The sequence below is a fragment of the Salmo trutta genome, chromosome 26 (genome assembly GCF_901001165.1).
Source record: "Salmo trutta chromosome 26, fSalTru1.1, whole genome shotgun sequence".
In the NCBI taxonomy this organism is placed as follows: Eukaryota; Metazoa; Chordata; class Actinopteri; order Salmoniformes; family Salmonidae; genus Salmo; species Salmo trutta.
Genome location: NC_042982.1, coordinates 43,763,468 through 43,783,871, shown reverse-complemented (window position 1 = coordinate 43,783,871; position 20,404 = coordinate 43,763,468). Strand labels below are relative to the sequence as shown.

General features: G+C 40.9%; 1 protein-coding gene across 2 annotated transcripts in view; it reads right to left on the bottom strand.

Moving 5' to 3' along the window:
• LOC115163818 (cell adhesion molecule 2) overlaps positions 1–20,404 on the bottom strand; it is a 401,886-nt gene that overhangs the window by 30,720 nt on the left and 350,762 nt on the right. For both annotated transcript variants that reach the window (XM_029716006.1, XM_029716007.1), the window contains 3 exons: positions 17,068–17,229; positions 16,595–16,685; positions 5,400–5,578 (listed from right to left, as the gene is read on the bottom strand). In XM_029716006.1, coding sequence (XP_029571866.1) covers positions 5,400–5,578; positions 16,595–16,685; positions 17,068–17,229 — 432 coding nt within the window. The remainder of the gene's footprint in view (positions 1–5,399; positions 5,579–16,594; positions 16,686–17,067; positions 17,230–20,404) is intronic.

The following is a 20,404-nucleotide window of genomic DNA, read 5'->3' as shown; positions in this document are numbered from 1 at the left end:
AAGAGACGTATCAATATCTATCTGTCTTTTCTAGCAGCCAGACTTATTCAAGAGGTAAAGAGACGTATCAATATCTATCTTTCTTGTCTAGCAGCCAGACTTATTCAAGAGGTAAAGAGACGTATCAATATCTATCTGTCTTGTCTAGCAGCCAGACTTATTCAAGAGGTAAAGAGACGTATCAATATCTATCTGTCTTGTCTAGCAGCCAGACTTATTCAAGAGGTAAAGAGACGTATCAATATCTATCTGTCTTGTCTAGCAGCCAGACTTATTCAAGAGGTAAAGAGATGTATCAATATCTATCTGTCTTGTCTACCGGCCAGACTTATTCAAGAGGTAAAGAGATGTATCAATATCTATCTGTCTTGCCTAGCAGCCAGACTTATTCAAGAGGTAAAGAGACGTATCAATATCTATCTGTCTTGTCTAGCAGCCAGACTTATTCAAGAGGTAAAGAGACGTATCAATATCTATCTGTCTTGTCTAGCAGCCAGACTTATTCAAGAGGTAAAGAGATGTATCAATATCTATCTGTCTTGTCTACCGGCCAGACTTATTCAAGAGGTAAAGAGATGTATCAATATCTATCTGTCTTGCCTAGCAGCCAGACTTATTCAAGAGGTAAAGAGACGTATCAATATCTATCTGTCTTTTCTACCGGCCAGACTTATTCAAGAGGTAAAGAGATGTATCAATATCTATCTGTCTTGTCTAGCAGACAGACTTATTTCAGAGGTAGAATTATAACTGCTGCTGGTAACGAGACACTTTCTCATGCCTCTTTCACCTGCTCTGCTGTCATCCCTCAGACATAAACATGCGTCCCTAATGGCACCCTATTCGCTATATAGGGCACTACTTTGTATTACTACTACTAAAGGTAAGTGCACTATAAATGGAATAGAGTGCCATTTGGTACACAACCCCTAACAGTGGTGACATCAACCGGTTTAATGGCAGATCTGAGAATATCTCTATGGAGAATCATTTACAATTCACCACATAATCTAGCTAAGAGTACCTTACGTGGGTTTACAGACTCTTTAAGCTTCAGGGCTTCGCTGAAGCTTATTTCAATCCTGTGGTGATTATCCACAACGACCCCCACACCACACCACATTCCCAGAACAACCCAAGACAATAGTATTTTCTACTCTTGATGAAATGATGACACTGTGGTCCAATCTGTTTCAGATGTGACAGTCCGATACAGAGCACTGAGCCTAGTTTGGCATAACTCATCTCCCCTCCAGCTCTCCAGATGAATAGAGACCAACAGACCAACAGACTTACAGACAACAGACTTACAGACAAGAGACAACAGACTTACAGACTTACAGACAACAGACTTACAGACAAGAGAAAACAGACTTACAGACAACAGACTTACAGACAATAGAAAACAGACTTACAGACAACAGACAACAGACTTACAGACTAACAGACTAACAGACTTACAGACGACAGACCTACAGACCAACAGACCAACAGACCAACAGACCTACAGACCTACAGACCAACAGACCTACAGACCTACAGACTAACAGACCAACAGACCAACAGACCAACAGACCAACAGACCAACAGACCAACAGACCAACAGACCAACAGACCAACAGACCAACAGACCAACAGACCAACAGACCAACAGACCAACAGACCAACAGACCAACAGACCAACAGACCAACAGACCAACAGACCTACAGACCTACAGACCTACAGACCAACAGACCAACAGACCTACAGACCAACAGACCAACAGACCAACAGACCAACAGACCAACAGACCAACAGACCAACAGACCAACAGACCAACAGACCAACAGACCAACAGACCAACAGACCAACAGACCAACAGACCAACAGACCAACAGACCAACAGACCAACAGACCAACAGACCAACAGACCAACAGACCAACAGACCTACAGACCAACAGACCAACAGACTAACAGACTAACAGACCAACAGACCAACAGAAGCTGAATAATATGTCATCCTTCCCCTCCCCTGTACTGTGAAATCTTAGTGGACAGAGACTAGTGTCCATCTATCCACAGAGCTACACCCTACTAGTGTGAATAAAGACTAACTGTGACTAGTGTCCATCTATCCACAGAGCTACACCCTACTAGTATGAATAAAGACTAACTGAGGCTAGTGTCCATCTATCCACAGAGCTACACCCTACTAGTATGAATAAAGACTAACTGTGGCTAGTGTCCATCTATCCACAGAGCTACACCCTACTAGTGTGAATAAAGACTAACTGAGACTAGTGTCCATCTATCCACAGAGCTACACCCTACTAGTATGAATAAAGACTAACTGTGACTAGTGTCCATCTATCCACAGAGCTACACCCTACTAGTATGAATAAAGACTAACTGAGGCTAGTGTCCATCTATCCACAGAGCTACACCCTACTAGTATGAATAAAGACTAACTGAGACTAGTGTCCATCTATCCACAGAGCTACACATCCACTTAGGTTGGAGTCATTAAAACTCGTTTTTCAACCACTCCACAAATTTCTTGTTAACAAACTATAGTTTTGGCATGTCGGTTAGGACATCTACTTTGTGCATGACACAAGTCATTTTTCCAACAATTGTTTACAGACAGATTATTTCAATTATCATTCACTGTATCACACTTCCAGTGGGTCAGAAGTTCACATACACTAAGTTGACTGTGCCTTTAAACAGCTTGGAAAATTCCAGAAAATGATGTCATGGCATTAGAAGCTTCTGATAGGCTAATTGATATCATTTGAGTCAATTGGAGGTGTACCTGTGGATGTATTTCAAGGCCTACCTTCAAACTCAGTGCCTCTTTGCTTGACATCATGGGAAAATCAAAAGAAATCAGCCAAGACCTCAGAAGAAAATTGTAGACAAGTCTAGTTCATCCTTGGGAGCAATTTCCAAATGCCTGAAGGTACCACGTTCATCTGTACAAACAATATTACGCAAGTATAAACACCATGGGACCATTTAGCCGCCATACCGCTCAGGAAGGATACGCATTCTGTCTCCTAGAGATGAACGCACTTTGGTGAGAAAAGTGCAAATCAATCCCAGAACAACAGCAAAGGACCTTGTGAAGATGCTGGAGGAAACAGGTACAAAAGTATCTATATCCACAGTAAAACGAGCCCTATATCAACACAACCTGAAAGGCCGCTCAGCAAGGAAGAAGCCACTGCTCCAAAACCGTAATAAAAAAGCCAGACTACGGTTTGCAACTGCACATGGGGACAAAGATTGTACTTTTTGTAGAAATGTCCTCTGGTCTGATGAAACAAAAATAGAACTGTTTGGCCATAATGACCATCGTTATGTTTGGATGAAAAAGAACGAGGCTTGCAAGCCGAAGAACACCATCCCAACCGTGAAGTACGGGGGAGGCAGCATCATGTTGTGAGGGTGCTTTGCTGCAGGAGGGACTGGTGCACTTCACAAAAGAGATGGCAGGAAAATGATGTGGATATATTGAAGCAACATCTCAAGACATCAGCCAGGAAGTTGAAGCTTGGTGCAAATGGGTCTTCCAAATGGACAATGACCCCAAGCATACTTCCAAAGTTGTGGCAAAATGGCTTAAGGACAACAAAGTCAAAGTATTGGAGTGGCCATCACAAAGCCCTGACCTCATCCTATAGACAATTTGTGGGCAGAACTGAAAAAGTGTGTGCGAGCAAGGAGGCCTACAAACCTGACTCAGTTACACCAGCTCTGTCAGGAGGAATGGGCCAAAATTCACCCAACTTATTGTGGGAAGCTTGTGGAAGGCTACCTGCAACGTTTTACCCAAGTTAAACAATTTAAAGGCAATGCTACCAAATACTAATTGAGTGTATGTACACTTCTGACCCACTGGGAATGTGATGAAAGAAATAAAAGCGGAAATAAATCATTCTCTTTACTACTATTCTGACATTTCACATTCTTAAAATAAAGTGGTGATCCTAACTGACCTAAGACAGGTTTTTTTTTACTAGGATTAAATGTCAGGAATTGTGAAAAACTGAGTTTAAATGTATTTGGCTAAGGTGTATGTAAACTTCCGACTTCAACTGTGTCCACAGATCTATACCCTGCTAGTTTGAATAAAGTATATCTTCTCTGAGCCAGGATAAGTCTTTTCTCCCGGAAAAAAAACGTACTCTCATGTGGGATTGTTTGTTGCAAAAACGCATAAATCCTCAACGTCTGTTTCTAATATTCTGACTTCGCCTGTATTTCCTATTTTAGTTTCAACAGCTTTTGACAAATGTTAGCAGCCTCAGTTGCAGTGTGGAGGGGAGGAGATGAGAGGAGAGGTGGAGAGGAGGAGAGGAAAGGAGAGGGGATGAGAAGTAGGAGAGAAGGAGAGGAGAGGAGGAGAGGAGGAGAGGAGGAGAGGAGGAGAGAAGAGGAGAGGAGAGGAGGAGAGGAGGAGAATGGAGAGGAGGAGAGGAGATTAGGAGAGGAGAGGAGGAGAAGAGGAGGAGAATGGAGAGGAGAGGAGGAGAATGTAGAGGAGAGGAGAGGAGAGGAGAGGAGGAAATGAGAGGAAGAGAGGAGTAGGATAGGAGGAGGAGAGGAGGAGAATGGAGAGGAGGAGGAGGAGAGAAGGAGAGGAGAGGAGGAGAGGAGGAGAGGAGGAGAGAAGAGGAGAGGAGAGGAGGAGAGGAGGAGAATGGAGAGGAGGGGAGGAGGAGAGGAGATTAGGAGAGGAGAGGAGGAGAAGAGGAGGAGAATGGAGAGGAGAGGAGGAGAATGTAGAGGAGAGGAGAGGAGAGGAGGAAATGAGAGGAAGAGAGGAGTAGGATAGGAGGAGGAGAGGAGGAGAATGGAGAGGAGGAGAGGAGGAGAGGAGGAGAGGAGAGGAGAGAAGAAGAGGAGAGGAGAGTAGAGGAGGAGTAGGAGTAGGAGAGGAGGAGAGGAGGAGAATGGAGAGGAGGAGAGGAGGAGAGGAGGAGAGGAGATTAGGAGAGGAGAGGAGGAGAAGAGGAGAAGAATGGAGAGGAAAGGAGGAGAATGCAGAGGAGAGGAGAGGAGAGGAAGAAATGAGAGGAAGTGAGGAGAGGAGGAGAGGAGGAGAGGAGGAGAGTAGGAGAGTAGGAGAGGAGGAGAGGAGAGAAGAGGAGAGGAGAGAAGAGGAGAGGAGAGGGCTTAATAATGTGTTATATTCCCTCCAGGCTCCAGATACACTAAGCCATATATGTGCAGACTGGAATGTATCCCAAATGGCAGCCTATTTCCTATATAGTGCACTGCTATTGACCATGTCCAATATTGCTGGCCAAAAGTTATGCGTCCAGTATAGCAAAAAAAATTATATATATAAAAAAATATATATATTATTCCTTTTGCAACGCCCCCAGTGTAGCTCCTATGTAAGACACTCACCATATACAAACAGCACATATTCAGCTCCACTGGTCCCCAGGTAGTTACTGGCCTCACAGCGATACGTGCCGTTGTCTGTCTTGTTGAGGGAGGTGATGGTGAGTTCCCTGCCCTCTACGATCATCCTCTCTACATCAGGAAGCTCCCCTCCATCTTTAGACCACAACACTGGCTCTGGTCTGGTGGAGAAAACACAACACAAGACATCACAACAGACACCACAACATACACCACAACCTAAACAGACACCACAGCAGACACCACAACAGACACCACAACATACACCACAACATACACCTAAACAGACACCACAACATACACCAAAACAGACACCACAACAGTCACTACAACAGACATCACAGCAGACACCACAACATACACCAAAACAGACACCCTAACATACACCTAAACAGACACTACAACAGACAACACAACAGACACCACAGCAGACACCACTGCAGACACCACATCAGACACCACTGCAGACACCACATCAGACACCACATCAGACACCACAACAGGCACCACAACAGACACCATAACAGACACCAGAGCAGACACCACAAAAGACACCAAAACAGACACCGCCACAGACACCACATCAGGCACCACAACATACACCACAACAGACACCACGACAGACACAACAACAGACACCACCGCTACACAGCTGATTGACATAATCAAAGCTTGATGATGAGTTATTATTTGAACCAGCTGTGTAGTTCTAGGGCCAAAAACCAAAATGTGCACCCCTTGGGGAGTTTGGACCTAGTGTCTCAGAGTAGGAGGGTTGATTTAGGATCAGGTCCCCCCCCCGTCCCCCGTCCATGCCATCTTATTCATTGTGATCTGAGACGCTTATTATTACATACGGCCCCAGGGCAACGCCATCAAACTGACAGGGATAGGTGTTTTAATAAGGACAAGAGTTTAATAAGGACAGGTGTTTTAATAAGGATAGGTGTTTTAATAAGGACAGGTTTTTTAATAAGGACAGGAGTTTTAATAAGGACAGGTGTTTTAATAAGGACAGGTGTTTTATGGACAGGTGTTTTAATAAGGACAGGTGTTTTAATAAGGACAGGTGTTTTAATAAGGACAGGTGTATTAATAAGGACATGTGATGTAATAAGGATAGGTGTTTTAATAAGGACAGGTGTTTTAATAAGGACAGGTGTTTTAATAAGTACAGGTGTTGTAAGGACAGGTGTTTTAATAAGGACAGGTGATGTAAGGACAGGTGTTTTAATAAGGACAGGTGTTGTAAGGACAGGTGTTTTAATAAGGACAGGTGTAGTAAGACAGGTGTTGTAAGGACAGGTGTGGTAAGAACAGGTGTTGTAAGGACAGGTGTTGTAAGGACAGGTGTGGTAAGAACAGGTGTTGTAAGGGTATGCTCTGATGAAAGTCTGCTGGGACCGAGAGCTTGACATTCTAAATGACTGACATTTACCCTGTTCTCACTGTCTTTACTATGACTGTCATTCACCCTGTTCTCACTGTCTTTACTATGACTGTCATTCACCCTGTTCTCACTGTCTTTACTATGACTGTCATTCACCCTGTTCTCACTGTCTTTACTATGACTGTCATTCACCCTGTTCTCACTGTCTTTACTATGACTGTCATTCACCCTGTTCTCACTGTCTTTACTATGACTGTCATACACCCTGTTCTCACTGTCTTTACTATGACTGTCATTCACCCTGTTCTCACTGTCTTTACTATGACTGTCATACACCCTGTTCTCACTGTCTTTACTATGACTGTCATTCACCCTGTTCTCACTGTCTTTACTATGACTGTCATTCACCCTGTTCTCACTGTCTTTACTATGACTGTCATTCACCCTGTTCTCACTGTCTTTACTATGACTGTCATTCACCCTGTTCTCACTGTCTTTACTATGACTGTCATTCACCCTGTTCTCACTGTCTTTACTATGACTGTCATTCACCCTGTTCTCACTGTCTTTACTATGACTGTCATTCACCCTGTTCTCACTGTCTTTACTATGACTGTCATTCACCCTGTTCTCACTGTCTTTACTATGACTGTCATTCACCCTGTTCTCACTGTCTTTACTATGACTGTCATTCACCCTGTTCTCACTGTCTTTACTATGACTGTCATTCACCCTGTTCTCACTGTCTTTACTATGACTGTCATTCACCCTGTTCTCACTGTCTTTACTATGACTGTCATTCACCCTGTTCTCACTGTCTTTACTCCCTGTCATTCACCCTGTTCTCACTGTCTTTACTATGACTGTCATTCACCCTGTTCTCACTGTCTTTACTATGACTGTCATTCACCCTGTTCTCACTGTCTTTACTATGACTGTCATTCACCCTGTTCTCACTGTCTTTACTATGACTGTCATTCACCCTGTTCTCACTGTCTTTACTATGACTGTCATTCAGACTGTTTTCACTGTCTTTACTATGACTGTCATTCACCCTGTTCTCACTGTCTTTACTATGACTGTCATACACCCTGTTCTCACTGTCTTTACTATGACTGTCATTCACCCTGTTCTCACTGTCTTTACTATGACTGTCATTCACCCCTGTTCTCACTGTCTTTACTATGACTGTCATTCACCCTGTTCTCACTGTCTTTACTATGACTGTCATTCACCCTGTTCTCACTGTCTTTACTATGACTGTCATTCACCCTGTTCTCACTGTCTTTACTATGACTGTCATTCACCCTGTTCTCACTGTCTTTACTATGACTGTCATTCACCCTGTTCTCACTGTCTTTACTATGACTGTCATTCACCCTGTTCTCACTGTCTTTACTATGACTGTCATTCACCCTGTTCTCACTGTCTTTACTATGACTGTCATTCACCCTGTTCTCACTGTCTTTACTATGACTGTCATTCACCCTGTTCTCACTGTCTTTACTATGACTGTCATTCACCCTGTTCTCACTGTCTTTACTATGACTGTCATTCACCCTGTTCTCACTGTCTTTACTATGACTGTCATTCACCCTGTTCTCACTGTCTTTACTATGACTGTCATTCACCCTGTTCTCACTGTCTTTACTATGACTGTCATTACACCCTGTTCTCACTGTCTTTACTATGACTGTCATTCACCCTGTTCTCACTGTCTTTACTATGACTGTCATTCACCCTGTTCTCACTGTCTTTACTATGACTGTCATTCACCCTGTTCTCACTGTCTTTACTATGACTGTCATTCACCCTGTTCTCACTGTCTTTACTATGACTGTCATTCACCCTGTTCTCACTGTCTTTACTATGACTGTCATTCACCCTGTTCTCACTGTCTTTACTATGACTGTCATTCACCCTGTTCTCACTGTCTTTACTATGACTGTCATTCACCCTGTTCTCACTGTCTTTACTATGACTGTCATTCACCCTGTTCTCACTGTCTTTACTATGACTGTCATTCACCCTGTTCTCACTGTCTTTACTATGACTGTCATTCACCCTGTTCTCACTGTCTTTACTATGACTGTCATTCACCCTGTTCTCACTGTCTTTACTATGACTGTCATTCACCCTGTTCTCACTGTCTTTACTATGACTGTCATTCACCCTGTTCTCACTGTCTTTACTATGACTGTCATTCACCCTGTTCTCACTGTCTTTACTATGACTGTCATTCACCCTGTTCTCACTGTCTTTACTATGACTGTCATTCACCCTGTTCTCACTGTCTTTACTATGACTGTCATTCACCCTGTTCTCACTGTCTTTACTATGACTGTCATTCACCCTGTTCTCACTGTCTTTACTATGACTGTCATTCACCCTGTTCTCACTGTCTTTACTATGACTGTCATTCACCCTGTTCTCACTGTCTTTACTATGACTGTCATTCACCCTGTTCTCACTGTCTTTACTATGACTGTCATACACCCTGTTCTCACTGTCTTTACTATGACTGTCATTCACCCTGTTCTCACTGTCTTTACTATGACTGTCATTCACCCTGTTCTCACTGTCTTTACTATGACTGTCATTCACCCTGTTCTCACTGTCTTTACTATGACTGTCATTCACCCTGTTCTCACTGTCTTTACTATGACTGTCATTCACCCTGTTCTCACTGTCTTTACTATGACTGTCATTCACCCTGTTCTCACTGTCTTTACTATGACTGTCATTCACCCTGTTCTCACTGTCTTTACTATGACTGTCATTCACCCTGTTCTCACTGTCTTTACTATGACTGTCATTCACCCTGTTCTCACTGTCTTTACTATGACTGTCATACACCCTGTTCTCACTGTCTTTACTATGACTGTCATTCACCCTGTTCTCACTGTCTTTACTATGACTGTCATACACCCTGTTCTCACTGTCTTTACTATGACTGTCATTCACCCTGTTCTCACTGTCTTTACTATGACTGTCATTCACCCTGTTCTCACTGTCTTTACTATGACTGTCATTCACCCTGTTCTCACTGTCTTTACTATGACTGTCATTCACCCTGTTCTCACTGTCTTTACTATGACTGTCATTCACCCTGTTCTCACTGTCTTTACTATGACTGTCATTCACCCTGTTCTCACTGTCTTTACTATGACTGTCATTCACCCTGTTCTCACTGTCTTTACTATGACTGTCATACACCCTGTTCTCACTGTCTTTACTATGACTGTCATTCACCCTGTTCTCACTGTCTTTACTATGACTGTCATTCACCCTGTTCTCACTGTCTTTACTCCAGTTCTAGTAAGTTTGACATATAGGAAAAACAAACAAGTGACAGTCCGTGTACAAGGGTTTTTATTCAGGGATTCTTGAATGTCGGGATGAAGGGAAAGATTTTTGGGGGGAATTTTCAAAATATTTTCTATATTATTTATTTTCATGTTGGCTCTATGCCCGGAAATGCAATTGTCCTGAGGAAAGAATTCCAATTTCAAACTCTAAAATGACAAAAACAGGCAATAATTAATATTCACTGAAAAGGGATCTTATGTAGTTTCTTGCAATAGCCCTCTGTTCCTTTAAATAATATTTATCTCAAAACTGTGACTACATCATAAGCAATGCTTATTCATGTCCTCATTGCATTTGTGCAACAATACCACTCATGGTCTGTAAAGTTCTCTACTTTTGATAGATTTAAACAAACAATATTGAAATCACCATAAACCATAAACTGTCAACTCCACATGCCTGATCGAATAATACAGGATATAAATATTGGTTCAAATATGTTTATTTTAATTAAGTTTTAGAGTTATAAAGCAAATGAGGAAAAATAAAAGTACTACTGTGTTTACCACGTAATGTTTTTTGGGGGGATTTTCAAATGAATACTTTTCCATATTTTACAAATGTTTGTACTGAACTTTGATTTTTAGAGGCTTTATGTACTTCCCCAGAATTAGATGAACTTGTGGATAATATTGTAATATCTCTATGTCCAGTTTGAAAGAAATTGCTAACTGGCACTAGCGCAATTGCTAACTAGCATTAAACCCATAGACTTCCAGTCATTGTGCTAATGCTAGTTAGCATTGGCTCGCAAAACTCCCTCTAACTTCCCTCATACTAGACACAGCGACATAAAAATGGTATCCATGAGTTCATCTGTCTCTGGAGAAATTGGCCAAATCCCAAAGTATCCCTTTAAAGTTCCAATGCAGCCATTTAAAAAAAAATCTCAATATCAAATAATTTCTGAGTAACAATTAAGTACCTTACTGTGATTGTTTTCAATTATAATGGTCCAAATAAACATAAAATATTGTCTTAGTAAAGAGCAATTTATCAAGCAGTAATTTTCTTGGACTGTCTGGGAGTGGTCTGAGTGGGGAGGGGAAAACTGAAAACGAGCTGTTATTGGCAGAGAGGTTTGGAACTCTCTTTCTTATTCGTCTTTGTTTTTGACCTTTGAACTATTGGAGTATTTGCTGTGCTAGACGTTAAGGGACAATGTTTGCTTCATAAATGTTGTTTTATGTTCTGAATATAAAAAAACATGCCAAAATGCTAATGAAAATTAACCATGTGACATTATACAACGCTATAAACCTAAACAAAAATAAATGTGGAGATTTGTATTACATAATGTAGTTGAATAATCTAATGTTAGATAGCCCCCTTTTTTTGTTGTTCAATTTTCGCCTAAATGACATACCCAAATCTAACTGCCTGTAGCTCAGGCCCCGAAGACAGGATATGCATTGTCTTGGTACCATTTGAAAGGAAACACTTTGAAGTTTGTGGAAATGTGAATTGAATGTAGGAGAATATAAAACAATAGATCTGGTAGAAGAAAATACAAAGAAAATACCAAACGGGTTTTTCTACCACCATCTTTGAAATGCAAGAGAAAGGTCCCAGTTCTAGCCATCACTCTGTTTGTAATTCCATAGTGTCCACAAGATGGCAGCAGTGTATGTGCAAAGTTTCAGATGGATAACTTGAAGTATGAGTGAACTACAAGACTTTTAGTGTGAAGTCCCCAGCTACATTTGGGCAAATCGTGAAGGAGACATTCACATTCATATTACATTTTTCTGCAAGTATATCGTCAACTCTGTATACTTGGACTTTGATTTAGCTTTCCAAGTATTAGTTGCCATATTATAAGTTCAACATTTGCAAAACAACCAGTTTTCATATCTTCATAACTCTGAATATCGTTATAATTTTTGTCTAAAATGAAAAGGCATGCTGTCGTACAAAGTTAGTAGCTACATTTTACGACATATACATAGTTTCCGTATACTCCCATAAAGCCCAGCTCATTGGCCATCTAGCTAGCTTTGTTTGACCCTGTTTGGTGCTTCTTTGATAAAGATACAGTCATTCAAGTGACGACCGCGACCGTCATCGTCGTGCCATGAAGGCGTTGCTCTCTGACCAAATATGGTGTCCTATAGGATATACTACACCCCTAATGAAATAGTGAAGTCTTGTTACCTTCTAGGATCTCTGAGGAATACATACGAACGTGATTTGACTTGTTGAAACAACGTTTAGGGTGATATTTTCACAGATTCCTTTCTTTGCAAATTGAACGAATGGAAATACAAAATCGATCGTGCATGATATATGGACCTTTTTAGGATATGAAAAAGGATTTTATCTAACAAAACAACACTTTTAGACTGTTATCTCTGGGACCCTTTGTATGATAAATCAGAGCAAGATTTCAGAATGTAAGTACACATTTTACCTTCAGAGGTGAATTTATCAAACCTGTCCCGGTGGAAAAAGTGCTTTGCTGTTAGGAGCTCTCCTCAAACAATAACATGGCATTTTTTTCCGTAGTAATAGCTATTGTTAATTTGACAGTGCAGTTATATTAACAAGAATTTAAGCTTTCAGCCGATATAAGACATTTATATGTACCGACATTTGTTGCTTCTCTAAATCTGCGATGTTGACAAAAGGTGCTGCATGATTTACAACTGTCCCGTTGACGGGACGCCGATCCCTATTAAACACTTGTTGAACAATAAATGTAAAAATGAAATACCTTTTATGGTGTCTGACTGAGTTGACTTAAATTCAGTTAGTTGCATTTTATGATTTAAAAAAAATATATAAATTAGGTTGTTACTTTACATTTGTATTTTTTTCATTTTTTATTTATCCTATATTTAACTGATGGGATAGCTGATACTTTGGTCTGACAAAATATATATTTCAAATGATATTAATCTACATTTTTGATGTGTTTATTTCAACTTTATATTCAAATACTAATAATAATACTTGGGAATGCCAATGTAACAGCCAATTTGTACTCCTATGTCTACTGCCGCTGTAAAAACAAAAATCCTCCCAATCTTCTGTGAGTCCAACTCATTATTTCTGTATGAAGCTAAAGGTCTCTTCCTTCTATTGGGCTGCAATGATTTCTGTCACAGAGAATGCGTTGCAAATGGCATCCTATTCCTTAGTGCACTACTTTTAACCAGGACTCTCTGATCAAATGTAGTGCACAATATAGGGAATAGGGTTCCATTTTGGGAAAAAACCTCTGTGACCTCACAGACACAATTTTTTAAAATTATTTTCGTGAAAAATAGAAACAAGAAAAGTAATTCAATACATTCAAGTGTACAGTTTTAGAAATGTCACTGTGTTTGAGAAACATTATGAATCATGCTGCCTGCAAGGTGGACATGTGTGTGTGTGTGTGTGTGTGTGTGTGTGTGTGTGTGTGTGTATGTGTCTCTCTATAATTACAACACATCAAACCCGTACAGAGAGTGACTAGATTAATTTACATAGTGATGATAAAGGATTTCTCTCTAATTCTGTTGGAGGTATATGTGTAGTTTATTAACATCAATCATTTGGGGTACAGTTTTTTTTACAACTTACAGTGGAGTTGGATTTAGATGTGCAATCTAGTATAAAGCAGGGCTATTATTATTATTATTATTATTATTTACGAATCCTGTTAAAAGTGTTAACGTATTCGGGAAAGTATTCAGACCCCTTTCTCTTTTTCCACATTTTGGTACCTTATTCTGAAAATTGATTAAATTATTTTTTTCCTTCATCAATCTATTCATAATGCCACGTAATGACAAAGGGAAAAGAGATTTTTTTAGAAATTTTAGCAAATGTATTAAAAATAAAAAAACAGAAATGTCTTATTTACATAAGTATTCAGACCCTTTTGCTATGAGACTCGGAATTGAGCTCAGGTGCATCCTGTTTCCATTGATCATCCTTGAGATGTTTCTACAACTTGATTGGAGTCCACCTGTGGTAAATTCAATATGATTGGACATGATTTGAAAAGGCACACACCTGTCTATATAAGGTCCCACAGTTGACAGTGCATGTCAGAGGGGCGGCAGCGTAGCCTAGTGGTTAGAGCGTTGGACTAGTAACCGAAAGGTTGCAAGATTGAATCCCTGAGCTGACAAGGTAAAAATCTGTCGTTCTGCCCCTGAACAAAGCAGTTAACCCACTATTCCTAGGCTGTGTTCTTAACTGACTTGCCTAGTTAAATAAAGGTAAAATAAAAAAGGTCCCGATGAACACAGTGGCCTCCATCATTCTTAAATGGAAGAAGTTTGGGAACCACCAAGACTCTTCCTAGAGCTGGCAGACCCGGCCAAACTGAGCATCAGGGGAGAAGGGCCTTGGTCAGGGAGGTGACCAAGAACCCTATGATCCCTCTGACAGAGTTCCTCTGTGGAGATGGGAGAACATTCCAGAAGGACAACTATCTCTGCTGCAGTCCACCAATCAGGCCTTTATGGTAATGGCCAGACGGAAGCCACTCCTCAGTAAAAGGCACATGACAGCACCTAAAGGACAGACCATGAGAAACAAGATTCTCTGGTCTGATGAAACCAAGATTGAACTCTTTGGCCTGAATGCCAAGTGTCACGTCTGGAGGAAACCAGGCACCTCTCATCACCTGGCCAATACCATCCCTACGGTGAAGCATGGTGGTGGAAGCATCATGCTGTAGGGATGTTTTTCAGCAGCAGTGACTGGGAGACTAGTAAGGATTGAGGGAAAGATGAATGGAGCAAAGCACAGAGAGATCCTTGATGAAAACCTGCTCCAGAGCGCTCAGGACCTCAGACTGGGGTGAAGGTTCACCTTCCAACAGGACAACGACCCTAAGCACACAGCCAAGACAATGCAGGAGTGGCTTCGGGACAAGTCTCTGAATGTCCTTGAGTGGCCCAGCCAGAGCCCGGACTTGAACCCGATCAAACATCTCTGGAGAGACCTGAAAATAGTTGTGCAGCGAAGCTCCCCATCCAACCTGACAGAGCTTGAGAGGATCTGCAAAGAATGTGAGAAACTCTCCAAATACAGGTGTGCCAAGCTTGTAGCGTCATACCCAAGAAGACTCAAGGCTGTAATAACTGCCAAAGGTGCTTCAACAAAGTACTGAGTAAAGTGTCTGAATGCTTATGTAAATGTGATAATTCAGTTTTTTATTTTTTATATATTTTTCTTTGTCATTATTGGGTATTATGTGTAGATTGATGAGAAAAAAACAACAGATTTAGTACATTTTAGAATAAATCTGTAACGTAACAAAATGTGGAAAAAGTGAAGGGGTCTGAATACTTTCCGAATGCTCTGTAAATGACCAACATGTGGAGTAGCCCCCCCCCCCCCCCCCCCCTTTGCTGCTATAACAGCCTCCACTCTTCTGGGAAGGCTTTTCACTAGATGTTGGAATATTGCTGCGGGGACTTGCTTCCATTCAGCCACAAGAGTATTAGTGAGGTCGGGCACTGATGTTGGACGATTTGGCCTGGCTCGCAGTCGGCGTTCCAATTCATCCCAAAGGTGTTCGATGGGGTTGAGGTCAGGGCTCTGTGCACACCAGTCAAGTTCTTCAAACACCGATCTTGACAAACCATTTCTATGTATGGACCTCGCTTTGTGCACGGGGGGCATTGTCATGCTGAAACAGGAAAGGGCCTTCCCCAAAAGTTGGAAGCACAGAATCGTCTAGAATGTCATTGTATGCTGTAGCGTTAAGATTTCCCTTCACTGGAACTAAAGGGCCTTAACCATGAAAAACAGCCCCAGACCATTATTCCTCCTCCACCAAATGTTATACTTGGCACTATGCATTGGGGCAGGTAGCGTGCTCTTGGCATCCGCCAAACCCAGATTTTTCCGTGTTTCCACTGCTCCAGAGCTTTACACCACTCCAGCCATTGCTTGGCATTGCACATGGTGATCTTAGGCTTGTGTGCCGCTGCTCGGCCATGAAAACCCATTTCATTAAGCTCCTGACGAACAGTTATTGTGCTGAAGTTGCCTCCAAAGGCAGTTTGGAACCGACGACAGACGATTTTTATACGTTACGGTTTTCAGCGCTCGGCGGTCCCGTTCTGTGAGTTTGTGTGGCCTACCACTTCGCGGCTGAGCCGTTGTTGCTCCTAGACGTTTCCACTTCACAATAACAGCACTTTGATGGTGCCATGTTGAAAGTCAATGAGCTCTTCAGCAAGGCCATTATACCGCTAATTTTTGTCTATGGAGATTGCATGGCTGTGTGGTCAATTGTATACACCTGTCAGCAACGTGTGTGGCTGAAATAGCCGAATCACCTAATTTGAAAGGGGAGTCCACATACTTTTGTATATATAGTGTAGCTAGTCACATCAGATTACATGTTAAGAGGTCTATCAATAGGATATACTGTCTAAATCCATTATTAAGTGATAGACCATGTACTTACAGTGGGTTCCCTTTAGAGACACACTCCAGTTTAAAGTACTGTCCTTCCTGAGGGATGATCGCGGAGTGGGAGATCTCCACATGGGGGGCGTCTGGGACGAGAGACAAGAGACATTATGAAACATCCTCCATACTAGTGACTGAAACATCCTCCATACTAGTGACTGAAACATCCTGCATACTAGTGACTGAAACATCCTCCATACTAGTGACTGAAACATCCTGCATACTAGTGACTGAAACATCCTCCATACTAGTGACTGAAACATCCTCCATACTAGTGACTGAAACATCCTGCATACTAGTGACTGAAACATCCTCCATACTAGTGACTGAAACATCCTCCATACTAGTGACTGAAACATCCTCCATACTAGATCTGTGGCTGAGTTCATATCCAATGTAATATAAAATGGTAGGATCGTCTGATCCTAGTTATTTTTTTGGATATGTTTCTCAGGTTCCAGAACTCACAGTGAACCTCCAGGACCTCTGTGACCTGGTAAGGGTTGGAAGAAAGAGACACGTGCTCCACACTGCAGGTATAGGCCACCCCATCATCACTCTGATCCACCTGCAGCTGCAGAGTGCTCTTCACTGTGAACGACTTCCCTGTGGCGTTGACCTCTTTAGTGCCTGTTAGATAGAAACACATAGACGTTCTATTACATTCTATTATTCTGTTCAGGAACTCTATTCCATTCTATTATTCTATTCAGGAACTCTATTAATCTATTCAGGAACTCTATTACATTCTATTATTCTAGTCAGGAACTCTATTACATTCTATTATTCTATTCAGGAACTCTATTACATTCTATTACTCTATTCAGGAACTCTATTACATTCTATTACTCTATTCAGGAACTCTATTACATTCTATTATTCTATTCGGGAACTCTATTACATTCTATTATTCTATTCGGGAACTCTATTACATTCTATTATTCTATTCAGGAACTCTATTACATTCTATTACTCTATTCAGGAACTCTATTACATTCTATTACTCTATTCAGGAACTCTATTACATTCTATTACTCTATTCAGGAACTCTATTACATTCTATTATTCTATTCAGGAACTCTATTACATTCTATTATTCTATTCAGGAACTCTATTACATTCTATTATTCTATTCAGGAACTCTATTACATTCTATTATTCTATTCAGGAACTCTATTACATTCTATTATTCTATTCAGGAACTCTATTACATTCTATTATTCTATTCAGGAACTATATTACATTCTATTATTCTATTCAGGAACTCTATTACATTCTATTATTCTATTCAGGAACTCTATTAATCTATTCAGGAACTCTATTACATTCTATTATTCTATTCAGGAACTCTATTACATTCTATTATTCTATTCAGGAACTCTATTATATTCTATTATTCTATTCAGGAACTCTTACATTCTATTACTCTATTCAGGAACTCTATTACATTCTATTACTCTATTCAGGAACTCTATTACATTCTATTATTCTATTCAGGAACTCTATTACATTCTATTATTCTATTCAGGAACTCTATTACATTCTATTATTCTATTCAGGAACTCTATTACATTCTATTATTCTATTCAGGAACTCTATTACATTCTATTATTCTATTCAGGAACTCTATTACATTCTATTATTCTATTCAGGAACTCTATTACTCTATTCAGGAACTCTATTACATTCTATTATTCTATTTAGGAACTCTATTACATTCTATTATTCTATTCAGGAACTATATTACATTCTATTATTCTATTCAGGAACTATATTACATTCTATTATTCTATTCAGGAACTCTATTACATTCTATTATTCTATTCAGGAACTCTATTACATTCTATTATTCTATTCAGGAACTCTATTACATTCTATTATTCTATTCAGGAACTCTATTACATTCTATTATTCTATTCAGGAACTCTATTACATTCTATTATTCTATTCAGTAACTCTATTACATTCTATTATTCTATTCAGGAACTCTATTACATTCTATTATTCTATTCAGGAACTCTATTACATTCTATTATTCTATTCAGGAACTCTATTACATTCTATTATTCTATTCAGGAACAGCGTAGGAGTTAAAAACCTACAGGAGGGTATCTCTCCAGGAACAGGTTCGGAATATAAATGTGGAATCCTCCCCCTCTCCCTCTCATCCCTTTACTGTGAAATCCTCCCCTCTCCTCCATTTGTTTAAGATAATCTTCCCTTTCTCATTCTCCCACTTGTCTCCGAGACCCATTCCATCCCCGAAACTTTTTCTCTTCTTCCCCCAGAAACAAGATTGATTTGTTTTGTATCTTCTATTTTCCTCGGGTCTCTGATGTCTTCTCTGTTTAGATAAGTGGCTCTTAACTTGAAACCTGTATTGAGCCAGGAGTCAGAAAGGAGGCAGGCAGAGTGTTTACGTGTGAGCTAGTGGGTTGGAGCATTGCCCTCTGTCTGTCTGTCTGTCTGTCTGTCTGTCTGTCTGTCTGTCTGTCTGTCTGTCTGTCTGTCTGTCTGTCTGTCTGTCTGTCTGTCTGTCTGTCTGTCTGTCTGTCTGTCTGTCTGTCTGTCTGTCTGTCTGTCTGTCTGTCTGTCTGTCTGTCTGTCTGTCTGTCTGTATCTTGTCAAAGCCTTGTGCCTGTGTGTGCATGCATGAGCGGTAGGATCACCTCTCCAGACGTCTTCAGTTTGCCGCCTCTACGGTTCGTCCAGTTCAACTAGACAATATAACCGACATTGATCCTCACAGATTAAATATGTTGAGGGGGGGAGAAAAATCCGCTATTTCTGTGAGTCTATTTTCATACCATGACATTGTTGTGATCTAATACTATCACGTGCTCAGTTTGTTTGTGCATGGTTCAAAACACTTGACATTCTTACAGCAAACAAATCTCCACTACTATTGAATGTATTCCAATATGGGCCTTAAACGCTTTAATACAGCCTTTTTTCAAGAGGCTGAAGGTTGTAGCTGTACAGTGATGTGCACTCAGGGTAGGCAATAATCCAACAAAAATAGCCTGTTATTGAAAAGCCAAATTAAAAATAAAATGATATATACATTTTCAAATATTTTTTTGTTATCTAATATTTCTTTTCAATGAATCTAGTAGTTTTTAATGCTCAGAATGTACTAAAACTGCTTAAATCCTGAAGAGAGGTGCCATGTCATGCATTGCCTACTTTCCCCATTGTTGAAATCGCATTCAAATCATATTATGTGTCTGTTATTTGGCATAACATGTAGCCCGCTAGCTATTCATTCAATAGTTTAACAAGATAATGTGCTAGGTTAGCTTGTTTGTATAATAAAACTGAGCGTGACTGAGTGTGACTGAGTGTGACTGAGTGTGCTACTTACATTTTTGGATATATTGGTCTTTAAGGCAGCCTATCGGTTGTGGATGGCCACGGATGGCCACGGATGGCCAAAGAAAGCCACTGATAGCCACGGATAGCCAATGATGGCCACAGATGGCCACGAATGGCCACAGACGGCCACGGATGGCCACGGATGGCCACGGATAGCCACGATAGCCACAGATAGCCACGGATGGCCAAAGAAAGCCACGGATAGCCACAGACGGCCACGGATGGCCACGATAGCCACAGATGGCCACGGATGGCCAAAGAAAGCCACGGATAGCCATGGATAGCCACGGATGGCCACAGACGGCCACGAATGGCCACAGACGGCCATGGATAGCCACGATAGCCACAGATAGCCACGGATGGCCACAGACGGCCACGAATGGCCACAGACGGCCACGGATGGCCACGATAGCCACAGATAGTCACGGAT